General features: G+C 36.4%; 1 protein-coding gene across 5 annotated transcripts in view; it reads right to left on the reverse strand.

Moving 5' to 3' along the window:
• Positions 1-16,033, reverse strand: part of micu3b (mitochondrial calcium uptake family, member 3b) — a 50,400-nt gene that overhangs the window by 4,322 nt on the left and 30,045 nt on the right. For 2 of the 5 annotated variants that reach the window (XM_055177666.2, XM_055177663.2), the window contains 9 exons: positions 15,027-15,171; positions 13,317-13,348; positions 13,142-13,220; positions 8,355-8,402; positions 8,176-8,258; positions 8,021-8,095; positions 4,133-4,174; positions 2,839-2,934; positions 732-823 (listed from right to left, as the gene is read on the reverse strand). In XM_055177666.2, the coding sequence (XP_055033641.1) occupies positions 732-823; positions 2,839-2,934; positions 4,133-4,174; positions 8,021-8,095; positions 8,176-8,258; positions 8,355-8,402; positions 13,142-13,220; positions 13,317-13,348; positions 15,027-15,171 (692 nt within the window). The remainder of the gene's footprint in view (positions 1-731; positions 824-2,838; positions 2,935-4,132; positions 4,175-8,020; positions 8,096-8,175; positions 8,259-8,354; positions 8,403-13,141; positions 13,221-13,316; positions 13,349-15,026; positions 15,172-16,033) is intronic. The other 3 variants (XM_073854185.1, XM_055177664.2, XM_055177665.2) reach the window with 3 other exon arrangements.

Below are 16,033 nucleotides of genomic sequence, written 5' to 3' on the forward strand. Positions count from 1 at the left end.
CAACAATGTCGGAATGGTCCTCTTTCTCCACACTTGTAAACACTGGGGCGTAGTTTCGATACGTCGTTTGTGACCTCTTGACGTGATGACGTATTACGTGAGGTCGTGCTGGCGTGTCACACAGCCGGAGGAAGAAGAGAAGTTGTGGTTTAAAAGTGCATATTTTTTTATTTTTCTTGCCAAAAATGACAATCGATCTGCTAGACAAGACCCCCATGCCCCGCCCGGGATCGCCTAGAGTCCCCCGAAACTGCAATGCTAAACTGCATTAAAACTGTTAAGTGTTGGGGTCCATCAAAATGAGAAAAACCCTTGATGTTTTCATCAAAAAACATAATTTCTCCTCGACTGAACAAAGAAACACATCAACATTTTGGATGACATGGTGGTGAGTAAATTATCTGAATTTTTTAAGAAAGTGGACTAATCCTTTAAGAAAGGAAAAGAAAATGAAGCTTAGATTTTTAGTCCAGATTCAATATCACAGTGTTCAGAATTGCTTTTATCCAAGCCCAGATGGAATCTGATTTTAGGGGAGAATCTGCAGGTTTCTTTATTTAAATGATGTAAAATATGTTAAGAAGGTGAGTTGAGAGTGATAAATGAAACGAAAATCGAATGAGCTGAAATGAATGATTCAAGGAATGGCAGATGTTCGAAATCTGTGAACTTGCAGAGCTCTGTGGATGCAGATTCCCTGTGGGCCTGCTCACGTCTTATTTGTATTTCACCTGTAGAAATCATCAAAGTTGAGTTCACTTTTGCCCTTTCTCCCAAAGAAATGCACTAGCAGAGTTGTGTCTGTGACATTTTCTGGTTCGTGCTGTGAAAGCAAATAATGACATATTAATGACATGAGAAAACATAATATGCCACTGAATGAAACCATCACTTGTTCTCAAACAAAGCATGAAGGTATGAATGTTTAGCTATAGACAAAACACAACCTAACAAAGAAAACAGATATAGATAGAAATATCTGGACAATTAAATGACAATTACATTAATTGTCTTTCAACGTGGTGGGCATCAGCATGTCCTAATATGTTAAAGGTCATCATTTCTCCCTCATGTTGTTCTAAACCTGTATGAGTTTCTTTATTCTGATGAACACAGAAGATTTTTTGATAAATGATGGTAACCACACAGTTGACAGTCCCCATTGACTTACATATGGCGCTTTTCCATTGCATAGTACCCCATGGTTTGGTTTGGGTTAGGTCGGGTCAGCTCAGCTCACTTTGGCTTGGTTAGCTTTTCCATCGAGTTTAGTAACACTTCAGAGTGGGAGGGATTATATGCGTGTCGTTATATTTGCGCTGCCTACTGCTGTGACATCATTCAAGTGAGAGCGTCATTGTACATTCCCATACATTCATTTATTTCTCAGTCCACCATAAAATTAAAACTGACCACCACAAATAGATGTATGCACATCGTGTTTATTACTACCTCTGTCTCACATGACATTTTCTGTACAAACACCCGTGGCGTCAGTCGACGCGCTCCGCTGAGCCTCATTTAAGTTGCATTTAAGCATGTATGCAAACGTGCAAGTCGCGAATGTGCCGCCACAGACAGCAAGTCTGGAAAAAACTGTTATTGTGTTTCTGATTCTCAACCTGCGGATGTTTTTCATCGCTAAAAGGGAGTTTGGGAACTTACAGCAAAGCACACATGAGCAGGTTTACTTGAGACAGCGCAAGCTAGCATGAAGGTAAAGCTAATCTTTTACATTATAGCGATGATGCTGGTAGTGACGATTCTCTCAGACCAATCAGTGATCTACAGTGTTTTCGCGTCACGTTTTGGTATCATCTCAGGTCGCCTGGAACCCCAACCGAGGTGGTACTAAAAAAGTATCGGGTACGTACTGCACCCAGTGGAAAAGCCCCCAAAAGTAAGCTGACCCGACCCAAACCAAACCAAACCCTGGGGCACCATGCAATGGAAAAGCATCAATAGTATTTGTTTTTCTTATTATGGAAGTCAATGGACACTGTCAACTGTATACAAACATTTATCAAAATATCTTCACAGTTGATGGTACCCATTGATTTCCATTGTATTTGTTTTTCCTACTATGAAAGTCAATCAACTGAGTGCTTACCTCTTTTTTTGTGTTAAACAGAAGAAACCCATACAGGCAGAACAACATACGGGTGAGCAAATGATGAACGTATTTTCATTTTTGGGTGAACCACCCCCTTAATATGTTTGAATACAAGCAAAGAAACTTCAAGGAGCAGCCACCACATCATCTCATGCCTTGCTCGTGCATATCAGTGCTTTTCATTTCAGGCTGTAGTTTTAGTGGGAACATGCTCTCACTGTACCTTATTCATGTTTCTTTGTATCCCCATATGTTTACGAAAACAAGAGGCATACAGAGGTTTTTTTTCAGGCTATAAACAAATTTGGCTTGCTGTCAGAGGAGGAAAACTAGATGGACTCGAGCTCTGAGATAAACTCCCAGATAACTGAATTGGATAACATGTAAAAGGGGAGGAGTCAAAGTGGAGAAAGATACATCTACATTTATATGCCAGCTTCATTTTGTGTATAACCAAGAATCCAAGTTTGGTTAGAAATAAAAAAAAATAAAAGAAATTAAACTAATGATGATCATTTTGGAGTCATTTTGGAGTCTTGAATACTTCAATTTATCTAGATTTATCTATTATTGTGTTGGAACATTATTGTGTTATTGTATTATTGTGTTGAAGTGATATGAAACATAGAAATTAAACAAATAACACCACAAGGATCTGAATCTCACATGGGGGAACCAAAGGATTACGGGAATGAGAAAACGCATAAGCTAGAGGATATTTGTACCTCTGTCAGATCAGAAAAGAGAACTATTCTTGCACCCTGCCTCAGAAGATCCCAGAAATGTCTGGGCTCAGACTGAGGCTGTTCTTTTTTAAGCACCTGCGTATCAGAGGTGAAGATGTTAAAGTCTTAAAGTTTTTCAAAGGTCTCAAACTTACAGACACACTGAATGTCTCATGCACATGCAAAATACATTTGAACAAATGCAGCAAAATTTCAATGTCAAGGAGATAACAAAAAACATTTACACCACATTTACTTCTATCAAAACATACAGATTTAAACCACTAAATTTCCCCTGAGGAATCAGTGCTGTCATATCTTATTTGTCTCAATTGTTAAGACCAAAATGTTTTTTTTCTTGCGGTAATCACTTGAATAAATCATTTCCTTTAGCAACCAAACCCAAGCAACCAAAAATATCTCTCCTCACCGCAATGTATAAGATTACTTTACACTTTTGTCAGTCAATAAAACTCATTCATTAGCGCATTCTAGTAACTGTTTGATGTGCTAAATAGAACCATTCTTCCCTAGATAGGGAACAGCATTTAATGTGAACAGTATTCATTTTTATACAACTATATCTTTGCTACACTTCATAAAGTGAAAACAACAGTTCATAAAGAGTTACACTGAAGTGACTGACAGCACAGAGTTGAAGAAGCTTTTTATCTCTGTTGTTTGGTGTTGATGAGACTTGTTCATTCCTCAACACTAACTCACAATGACACAAAGCTCCTCATGGTCGAGCCATCACAAGATGTAACTCGAACCCAAATACCACTTTTCAAGCAACTGTAAAAATGAAACATGGGGGTCTACGGTGAACTGTCATTCTTTAGGTGAGGGGCTTTTAACGTGAATCTGTGAGACCATTTCTAAGCAAAACGTTCCTGACAGTAGACAAGCAACATAAATCATCTGTTTTCTCCCCAAACGATTTTTCTCCTCTCGACAATGCAACCTGTTTTAAACTGCGTTTGACTGAGCTCCATTAGAGCTGCATTGTCCTTCTCCTCTGGAGGTGAGCCATGCGTGAGGGTCACTGCCTTACACCCTATCCAAACATCTCACTACTGCTCTATGCAGAGATGCACGTCTCTGAATGGGAGTTTTCTGGTTTATCAAGGACTAATATGGATGAAGCTGCAGGTGGTTACAAAGGGCATGCATGGTTACTGATGACCATGACTGTATAAGATCAAAGTGCAATCCGTAAAAACATATGTAACTGGCATGCTAAGAACAAGCATCAAATTCATGCATAAAGCTGCTTTTGTATACAGATACATACATTACTGCTGACGGAGCCTTGATATCCGTACAGTTCCACACTCTCATACCAAGAAGATTACGAAAGCGTGTCAAATACAAGGAAAAATCAAATCAGTCAGCATTTGTCATATTTTAAGTAAATACTACCAGATCAGATAATATTTCCAAAGTGACATAAAATGCATTACAAATGTATACATTTTTGGTAACACAGTATGGGGAACACATATTTACTATTATTTACAGATTTTGCCTCAATTAACTCCTAATTTATGGTTAATTAATACTTTTAAGCATTTTAGTGTAGGTATGGTGTAGGATTATTGGATGTAGAATATAGTCATGCATTAATATGTGCTTTATAAAGACTAATAAACAGCCAACATGCTGTCCCGATACTTAAGGTTTACCACAATTTTATCAGCATGTGTGTTTCAGGTTCAAACCCTTGACCTTTTGCACTGCTAACACAAGGCTCTACCACTATGCTATATACAGGAGCTCAGCGATAAAGATACAAACATCCAGTGGCGGCCTGCGACTTCTTTTTTCGAGGGCACACGATGCGAAGTTCGTCACAACATGTATGTAACCCTTCATGTGTGTGGTTCGTAATTTCAAAATATGTGTCGGGTGAACCTTTGTGCATCACGTGTCCTGCCAAAACAAGTGCCCGCCGCAGACGCGTCCAAAGGGTTTATGATAAAAGAGACTTAAAACCTAAGAGAGTTTACTGTTAAGTACGGGAGCGTCTCTTTTATCATAAATGGTTTGACGCATGTGCAGCAGGCATTTATTTTGACAAAACATGTGATGCACATGGTTCACATTTTGCAACAAACACACATTTTGAAAACACGAGGAACACACATGACACAACGAACATTTTGAATTTGCGCCCCTCGGAAGAGCACGAGCCGCCACTGCAAACATCATGTATCCATTAAAAAAACTTTCTTTATAATTTTTGAATAGCTTTCATATTCAAATGCAAAAATTCAATCAACTTTTGGTCCATCCATGACTGCACATACACTGCAAAAAGTGAAAGTTGGATTAACCTAAAAAATTACTTTAGTTGGTAACTAAAATTTTCTTTTTTCAACTTAAAATTTCTTACTTTAAAGTCACAATGAAAAAGAAGTAGTGATTGTCTTAGTTTCCCCATTGTGACATATATCCGAGTGAAACAGCCTATGAAATAAGAAAAAAGGTAGGGCGGGACATCGAGAATTGATTGGATCGTTAGAAATTGGGTCATGTTGCTATTTGCTAATCGCTGCGATGTTTTTCCCAAGGTAAAGAGAGATCGTTTCGAGGAGGGGATGAGATGATTTTTTTTAAATAACATAGCTCACAAATAAGTAATTTGTAAAGAAAATACCACAATATTAAAAATAAATTTCAATGTTACAAAAACTAAAAAAGCTCGCTTTTGTAGCTGCTACCCATTCAAGTAATTTTTAAAAGTTTTTTTCCTTAAATTTTTCAATTAAACTGAGAATATTTAAGCTAGTTTAAGTGTTACCAATTGAAGTTATTTTTTAAGTAGATCAAACTTTGACTCTTTACTACAGAGCCCCTAAGGGGACATGGAGCAAAAATTAAATAAAGTTTATTTTTGTGTGCACATGTGAAACTATCGCGTTTAGTTTTGCATGCTCACGCAAAACTAAACGTAAAAAAAATTCTGCACATGAAGGTTTCGCGTGAGCACATGAAAGTTTCACGTGAGCACATGAAACCAAACTTTTAATTTTTTTACTCCAATGTCACCTTAGAGGCTCCGTATTTTACAGTGTAGGTGCAATTTTTAATTGCATTAGAGCCCGACCAATATATCGGCAGGCCGATATTAAGCGTTTTTCAGACTATCGGTATCGGCATTCATAATGGCCAATAAATTAATATTTTTTTAAAAATTCCTCACTGTTGGTGTTTTTGACAGAGCGCTGTGAACCAGTAGCTGCTCGTGGGGTCCAGATTTAGGCGTCTAGCCACTGCCTGAGTCAAGTGATCAGCAATTTATATTTTGCTGTTGTTGTTATTTATCAGAACTTAACAGAATTTGTCTCCAGTCCTATTCAAAGTTATATTTCTGAACCAAGTCTTTTAAAACTGGTAACTTTGATTTGGTTGTTGTAGTTTTTGTGTTTTTGTTCAAAGGCCTTTACGTTTCATATAAGTTTGTATTTTATACATTTTATTTATCAGGGGCCGTATTCACAAAGAATTTTAAGGCTAAAAGTAGCTCCTAACTGGCAAATTTTAGGAGCAACTCCTAAAAAGAATGGGCGTGTCACTCCTAACTTTAGGACTCCTAATTTTTTTCACTAAAAGTAATTCACGAAGCATTTTAGCCCTAAAAGTAGCACCTAAGTCTGGGACAGCTTAAAAGAAGTCGAGAGGACTCCTAACTCACTAAGACCTATTCACAAAGAATCCTAAAGGCTTAGGGGCTGTCTGATCCTCCTTAACACGGACAGTTTCACCAACTCAAAAGCTTTGCCTAGACTTAAAAGCACACTTTAATGTAAGCATATTGTTTATGACATTTGTTTTTTACAATTCATTACATTCATGACAAGCAGGAAGTTTTTAGAATTACATGAAACAATAATGATATTATATATTTAATATTGTACACCAACGCCATGCTTGCCCGTTTAAAGGCTGCAACCTCAACCCTTGACTGCGATTGTAATGCATACCACCGCCTCTCGCAGTCCGAGTCCGCGACATAAGCGGGAATTCTGCATTGATCTGCAAACAAATCCTCTCCCCATGCGCGGGTTGATCCGAAATGAGCGTGTGCCTGCGGTTACGAGTCATCCAAAAATATTTTTTTATGATATTCGGGTCGCGGTCGGTCGGGTCGTTTGAAATAAAAATGCCAGTAAACTATTTTAAAAAATTACTACTTTAAAAAAAATGCGGGCCACGGAGCGGGTCGGGTATATATCATATATATGTATGATCCAGCGTCTAGTTGGGCTTTTGGCGAGTTCATAATCCACCGTCATTTATTTATTACATTAGGCTTCTTCAATATGGGCAACATTTCCTTGCTTTAAGTAGTTTTTTTAGGCTAATATGTAATAATAGGATGTAAATTAATCAAGCAAGTGTTAATGCAATGTCATTTTTTATTATTAGGCAATTGGCGGTTTTCATTTGGGTATTAGCTACCTTGATTTAATTTAATTTCATTCACGACTTTTCTTTTATATATGCATTTCGATGGCATTACTATTATTATTTTGTGTAGGACACAGACATATTTTGATGTTGTAATTCCATGATTTGGTGCGTCTGTGTTATGTTCCGCATGACAGCCTGTCATCTAACAACCAATCACCGTGGTCATTGCGAGGCAGCTCGTGCATGAGAATTGACGTCATCCGTAGCAACGGAGACTCACTCTTAGTTTAGGAGTTATCATTTTTCCTTACTAAAAGTAGGTCTGAAAGGCGTTGTGAATAACTTTTAAGAGAAAACTCCTAGCTAAAATCTTTTAGTGCGATTTAAGAGTACTCTTAGTGGTAAGATAAAATTCTTTGTGAATACGGCCCCAGAACTTTAATATATTTTGATGTTCCCTCTGTTCTGTTGTGACAATAAAAGAAACAAGTTTCTTTTTAAAATGCATTATCATATTATTTTAGTTAAAACTCATAAATAACTACAAATAACTAATGTTAGGGAAATCTTTTAATGTTTTGTTGCGCGTTTCTGAAATAAAAAAGTAAAAAATATCGGCCGATATATCGGATTTTAAAACCAACAAACATTTGTATCTGTATCGGCATTCAAAATCCTTTATCGGTCAGGCTCTACATACAATTGCGTACATGATGGACACAGAATATTACACGTGGCAAAATACTAACTTCTTTATCTCACTTACCAGTTGAGACAAACTGTCAGGATCTCCTGCACGTTCCTTTTTCTTGTCATTTTTCTTACGGAATATTTCCTCAAGCTAAATGTCAAGAAAGAAAACTTCATCTGTACGTGTTTTGACAAAGAAATAAAATGAATCAACAACAAAAACAATCATACCACCATGAATTCTCTCTTATCCACCATTTCATTGCCATCTGCATCAAACATGTTGAAAGCTATTTTAAAACCTGCATGTGGCTCTATAAGACAAAAGGCACATATGAGATACACGTGTTTGTGATTGTGATTTGTATTTGCGCTAAACAAGTGTGCAGGCAAAAACCACAGATACTCACTTGTCAGAATGCAAAGCAGAAACAGATACTCTGTGTAAGCGATGATGCCTGAAAAACATCACACAAACATTTTCTTTAAAGAGTTCAAACAAAGCCTGTCATCCAACATCCCGGAACTTGAGTTCAAAATCAATTTTACTATCAAATGTCTTTTTAAACGAGACATCCTTTCTTCTTTTACGTTGATAAAATCTAGGAGTATCCCATTCTTTGCTCTTGTTTGGTGTACTCTTTGCGCAAACAAAAGGCGTTAAAAGTTAAAGCAACCAGGTTGAACGCAAACCCAAACAAAATTAGAGCAAGCCACTGGGCTCCTGAGTTTCCTCTGTTTATTTTCCTAGGTGTAAAACATTCTCAAGTGATCTGTAACTGATTGCAGATGCCTGATGTGGGTTTGTTTTCCCTTTTGAGGTCTGTTAGTCCTTTGTTGTGTGAGAAGAGAAGAAAAGAAGAGCAACTGTCAGGTCGCTGTCTAGGAGAGACTTAAGGAGAATTGTTCCTGCCACTGAAAGCATTCCCAAGCTTTTGTTTGAAGGAGATGATAGTGACTTGGGCACAGATAGTTCAGGAGGGCTACTTTGAGTGCTGTGGGAAAAGGACTGTGGAATGTTTGAGAATAAAAAAGGTGCGTGTAAAACAAAATATAGGTCCATTTTCACATTTAAGGTCAGTCTAATACTTTAATACAGAAAGTTTAAAAGTGACCACATTGATTTTTCACTGCAACTGATATGTCGATACTATATATCTGCTCTAAAAATGCTGGCTTACTTTCAACCCAGCATTGGGTCAAAGGGGACAAACACGTTAGGGTTATAATTTAACCTATGCATGTTTTAATCCATTTTGGGGTGAGATATAAAAATGTTCAGGGTTAATTTAACCCAATGGCTGAGTTTGTCCCTTTTTGACTCAGCACTTGGTTAAAAATAACTTGGAATTGGAATGCTTGATTCTGATTGGCCAGTTGCTAAATTTGCAGGTTTGTTAACAACCGCTTAAAACTAATAACACAGGGTAACCCGGATGCTGCAAATAATTTTGACTGGTAGAGTTTAATATTACACAAAAATGAAATATAAACAGTGTTGGGGGTAACGCCAGGGCCGGCGTCAAGGGGTCGTCGTGATTTCACCAAGTAAAATGTGATCCTGGATCAACATTTTTTGTTGATCCTGGATCAATGTTTTAATCAAAGATACCCCAACCTACCCTTAACTCAAACCCTAACTATTTTTAAACCCTCAAATTAGTGTGAAATAATAGTTTGAGGAGTATTACTTCAAAGCCCCTAACCCAATCATAAACCTAAATCTAACATCCACACTAATCTTAATCCTGCAATTTGATTGGTTAATGAAAATGTTGATCCAGAACCAACAATGGTGTTGATCCAGGATCACATCTTTCTTGATGAAATCACGTTCACCGGCGTCAAGGGGGGGCATTCGCGGGCCGTGCCCCCCCAAACAGGTTGTTGTGCCCCCCTACACAGTTTTTTATTAATTTAATATATATCAAGAATAATGAGGAAAATATACTTGATATATGTTTTCTTTCATTAAAATTGACCAGTTTCTCTGATTGGTTGTATTGCGGCGTCATGCGTCTTTACGTCTTTAGCATATTTGTGACTTGATACTAGCAAACGTGTTTTTTCGCGGCATTTTATGGATCATGTAAAATATGGATATTAGAACATTTATAACGAACCAGCACCGCCTGCTGCATCTGACTTCATGCAAACACCGAATCGCTCAAACTCAGAGATTAGAGGTCTAGGTGGAATTTACAAATTTACAAGACTCTGTTTTAAGGAAGTTTAATGTTCGTACACGCCACCTTCAGCTTTTTAAAGGTAAGTTAGCGTTGTTTTAATTTACGTAAGATTGAATGTGAAGTGTGGCTATAGACTGTTAACAGCATTGCGACGTGATTATGGTAAAGCGGCTTTCTGTGTGCGCTGCGCTATGAAACCCGTTCATTTCAATGGCTTGCGCCGGGCGAGGCCAGTTTGTTGTTGCGTCGAGGAAAGCGCGAGCGCAGCTTGCTCACGCCGCGGTCAAAGATCAAAATAGTTTTGCGCATAGTTTGTGATCTTTTGCACTTTATATGGGAAATGAGCTGACAGTCTGTACCAGTTGAATGAGTGTGTGGTTGCACTGTATTTGTTGTTTTAATGCCTTGTTTTTGCAAGTTATTGTTGCTATTGTGCGCCCCCCGTTGGAAGCCACGTGCCCCCTTGTTAGTTATGGTCTGGCGCCGGCTCTGGGTAACGCATTGCAAGTAACGTGCATTTAGAGCTGTCACGGTTATGAAATTTGGCTAACGGTTAATTGCCTAATAAATTGGGACGATTATTACAATTAATTGCCTGTTTTCGGGCTTTGACAATTATGACGATTAATTGTCTGTTTTTGTGTTTTGATATTTAATTCTCATACAGTTTTTGTTAGTTCATGAAATAATTCACACGTTGTGATTATTTAAATTAAATCTTTTGCGAGGTTTATCTGGAAGTAAATATTAATACACAACACATATTTAAAAGTAATCTAATACTGTCTCGTTTATACAGGCGCTGGAGCTCCCCTTGTGTTTTTTAGAGAGATGTGCAATCATTGCGGTGATGGGAAATCATAGCGAAGAGGTCAAAAAATCGCGATGAAAAGATAATTTAATCATTGTGACAGCCCTACATGCATCACGTAATAATATTACGTTTCTGAAGTAACAAGTAAAGTAACAAATTTTTTTTTATGTACACATTCATATTTGAGTTACTTTTTAAAAAAAGTAATGCAAGTTACTTTTTTTGTTTAATTAATTCGATTAAAAAAATATGTACTGAGTTAAACTAAACATAGTCGCATTATGCACTCTATGCGTACACACTTCTGTGGGGACAGTTTGAAACTGAGATGGCAGGCCAGAGCTCGACATGATGAAATATGCAATTTCTGAATGCAGAAATTTTTAGTCATAAAAACACCTGCAAGGCCTGAAAGAGATCAAGCCTCAGCCAAGAAAAAGTAACGCACAAGTAACCAAAAAGTAACGTAAGCATTACTTTCCATGAAAAGTCACGTAATTAGTTACTTTTTTGGGGAGTAACTTAATATTGTAATGCATTACTTTTAAAAGTAACTTTCCCCAACACTGAATATAAATATGTCTTTTAATAACATTTATGATAGCATATTTTCAAATGATTAAACCAAATAGCGTGTTTGTGACATCTGAACGCCTTGTCTTATGTTAAAAACGAAAATAAATGGGTTTCCTCGCAGAAGGTCTGCATTCTATAAAAGTTAATACAAATATTTTAAATCAATATTAAATGTTCCTTACCTTACTAATGAACAGCCAAGTAATAAGCAGGATAATGTACATGCAGCCGGTTGTTATCGTGAAATAAGGCCCTTTAGTGTGATACAAGACCCTTGGGGTCCTCATCACACTGTCAGGACTTATTTCTGTGATAAAGGTGTCTGCCAATACATTATTCCTTACTTAAAGTTTAATAAAAAAAATAATTGTTTTAAATTACAAAAATGCTAATTTGCAAAAGTGATGTTTTTCCCGAACCCATGTATTTAAAACATCCATAAGCACAATGTTTACCAAACCCTCCACATTGTATGTCCAACACAATTGAAAACTTGCTTAAGACCCATGCATTTAGTCTTTAGTCAGGATCCTAGACAGGTTTCATTAGATCCACACACCTTCAGTCTTGCAGAAAAAGCCCAGCCCATGAGCCCAAACAGTTGTCAGAACACAAAGAATTCCACAGAAACAATTCATATAGAGTGTCAATGATGGAGATGTAATCCAACGCCATTCTTTGAATTCATACTGTCCAGAGTGATACAGGGCTGCAACCCGGGACAAGTCTCAACATTGCAAGGTTCAAACAGCTCTTTATATTTTCTGAAGTAAAGCTTTGTTCACAGATCAAGCCTATCTTCTTTTTTTACCTAAGTGCAGCTTTAACATTTAACAGCCGGATTAAAAGCCCAAATCCATGCACTGGATCTCAAGGAGAGCGCCAGTAAGAAGAGATATCCTGCACTAGAGTATTTTAATGTTTTAAGTATAAAGGAAAGTACTGTTAGCATCTTGGAAACCCCCACGCCTTAAGTAGTGATTGTTTTAAACTAAGTCAAAAGTTTTCTTTGAAGCTTATCTAAAAAGTCCTGCAGTAAATATAAATATAAAAATAGCAGTTTAATATTTAGTCGTATTGTCATTTGTGGGCAATTCTGTGGAATTCCTTGCAATAGCATAAATTGGATTAATTTCTGCATTGTTATAAATACATCAAGTATGATATGCAAACAGGGGATTTTCTGAAAGCACGTCTACAAAATAAGACCTCGGGGCAATATAGACCTGGGTAATTTCTGGATTAGTTTGTGAATACATGTGCACGGCGCACCCTTCTGCTGAGCAGGTGATTATTTTCTATTCACAATGACATACCGCATGTTATTCGCTGGGTGTTTTTGTCACTTTCCTATCTATGCTTATTTCAGAGCAAAGTCACACTAATACCAGACTGACTGAGAGATAAGAGAGCATTTACAGCCTGTGCTCTTTATAACAGTATAAGGTTTCACAGTTTCATAATGATGTGTATGTGGGTGGCCTAAAATCTGCACAAACAATGTGAAAATTGTTTACTAATTAGTTACATGTTGCCAGTAATACCTATTCATCTATAATTCGGCCACAGTTGTGTACTGTATATATTGTATATACATTAAAAAGACATAAAGTCTCACCTTTTTCCCGCAGGTTTCTGAAAAATCGTGAAGATCCTTTACGAACAGGTGGAGTATCAGACAGTATCTTGTCTATATCCTTTTAAAAGAGCATATATATTTAGGATTATTGATTTTATTAAACTTTTTAAAAAATTATTAATTAAGAATAACCAATTAATCAGAATACCCATACCTGTTTTGTAAGAGATTTCCAAAATCTCTTTTCTGAAGTAACACAAAAAAGACATCGTCAAAAACACTGGTGAAACATGTCAAAAACAAACAGGACAAAATGTAGGTCATAAATGTATCATGTTTCATGTTTAAAATTGTATTCAGATTTATTCGAAATATCTTAAGGAGTTCAGAAAAAAATCATGTTATGGTAAAGCAGAGATTGTGTAAAATGTTTTGTAAATGTAAATCTTTTGGTTATACGGAAATACAACATGGTGAATCAGCTTTACCTGCAAAAATGCTGGTAAATGCAAGCTGGCATTATTATCTTTTATCTTTATATCATTGCATATAAAAATGTTTTTGATTGATGCAATTTAAAAATGATAAAGCAAATATATTCAGAGGCAAGTTGAAAAATGTTTCTCTTTTTTCAGACTTCAAAAAAATCAAAACAACTATTGGTCAAAATATGAACTCGAGGATCTGTTTATGTAATGTACTCAAAGTATGATTTACAGCCAGGACATAAAACCATAAATACCACTGTTTCGTTCCATCACACATATACCAATAAAGATGAGATGGTGATGCAATGCCCCCCCCCCCAGTTCACATTTTATTTCTGTCGACATATTCCAGGAAGTCCAAGTTTCAAATAGCAGAATATACTACTTGAAACTCAACTCAAGTTTCAAGTGCGTTGTAAAATAACAGCTACAGTATACTGTACTTCTGCCATCTGGATCACAGTGCTATGTGTTTTTTAACCTAATGTATTGAGTTCAGGTTCATATTGGCACTATACCTGACAGACATGTCAAGAAATTGCTAGTGTCAGATTTTGGTTAAAAAATCTCTGTGTAGGTGTTGTGACTACATAAGTCAGTCCAAGCAAGATTTTGGCAGAGTTTGTGATTGTAGCTGCAAATATTGTTGATTTTGCAGCAACTTTATTTAAATTTTGCTCAATGTTTTCATAAACTTTCTAGATTTATTGTTTTTGTTATGTGGAAAAACGAGAAAAGTACTCAAATTTAAAAGCACTAATTGTAAAAACATTATTTAATTGATCTTTCTATGATTCAAAAATATGTAAACATATTTATTACTTTTCTGACCTTTAAAAAATTATTTTGTTTATTTTATTTATTTACAGCACGAAAATAATGCATTACATTTAGAAAATGCCAACAATCCAACAGGATGCAAACAATTACAGTATGTTTAATGTAAAGCTTTGTTTGCATTTAAATGTCATTTAAATATCTATTAATCTCATCTTCTACTTTGTGGCACTTGTATAGCAAATGCCGTTTCGCTGTTTTCTTAGTGATTACATGGGTGGATCAACAAAAGTGTATACGTCTATATAAACTATTACTCAGAATACACTAATAAACTATTAAATACACACTGTACAATGTGATGACATCACATAATGCATATTGGACCAAGTTCTGCTAAAAAAACTACATTTCTAAAAATTTGCTTGTATTTGTGTTAAATTCTGCAATTTTGTGATCGCAAGATTAAGATTGGATTTATGCTTACAGGCATGTTTGCTTTTAAAATACAAGAGGTATAATACTAGAGGCAAAGCTATTATACCAAACCTGAGAGTGAGGTTCAAACGAGTAAACGTTTATTTGGCAATTATCAGAGAAATAAAGTCTACATTTGCATCCTGAGTTGGGAAGATTAAATGTTAATATGTTTAACTTACTCTTTGGTTCACTCATGGTGACAGACTCAATGAAATCAAGAGGGGTCATGTAGAGCTGCCCATCATACTCCAGTGAGCTAAAGAGCCTGAACCTGTGCTCATGAGCTGATATAGACACCTCTTCATCTTCAGCTGATGCATTGACCTATAATTAACATATACACATGTCACTCAAAGGGATATTATAGAAGACAAATAGTGAGAAATATATATTAAAATCAGCACCATTTATATCAATACTGGCATGAAAATCTCAGAGTCGCTGCTTATGAGTAAGCCGTTTTACAGGACTTTTTTTGCCTATTTTGCCCTCTAAATTTATGCCTATTTTTGCTTTCTTTTTATTTTTTGTAAAACTAGTTGCTGCTATTTTTTTGTGGTGCACACAGACATCCACAAGAAGAACTACCGAGGGCTATAGACTCCTGAAGTTCAGTGGCAGATAGCCAGACCCACTGGGCACTGTGGAACACCGGGAATGTGTGTCCTACTACTTATATCCTCATCAAACATTGACCTGGCTGCCAAGATGCCGTGTCCAGTTACCTCAACCCTGGATTCCTGTCTCTCAATCCAAAGTCAAGGTTATGTCCAACACAGTAGATAAGAATACAAAAATATAAAAGAGAACGTGAACAGAGAGAATCACAAACAAGACTACTCTGATTAATGATCCAACAATCCGATGAAGGCTTTTTGACAGCAGCATTTCATCTAAAAATAAAAAAATCTATCATCATTTATTCAACATCATATTGTTCAAAGCCTCTATACGACTCTTTTGTTTGTGAAACACAAAAGATGATATTTTGAACAATGTCTCAGTGGTTTTGTGTCGATACAATGCAAATCAGTGGTGGGCGGCCAATGTTGTTTGGTTAGCAACATAAAAATATATTTTCATCTGAAAATGTAAAAATTATTATTTTCTCTTTATATTCCTTTAATGTCAAGAGCACCCCTGTCTGTTTATCTGTGTTTATTTAAGGAAAACAATGTTGACTAAA

Source organism: Misgurnus anguillicaudatus, chromosome 16, assembly GCF_027580225.2.
Source record: "Misgurnus anguillicaudatus chromosome 16, ASM2758022v2, whole genome shotgun sequence".
In the NCBI taxonomy this organism is placed as follows: domain Eukaryota; kingdom Metazoa; phylum Chordata; class Actinopteri; order Cypriniformes; family Cobitidae; genus Misgurnus; species Misgurnus anguillicaudatus.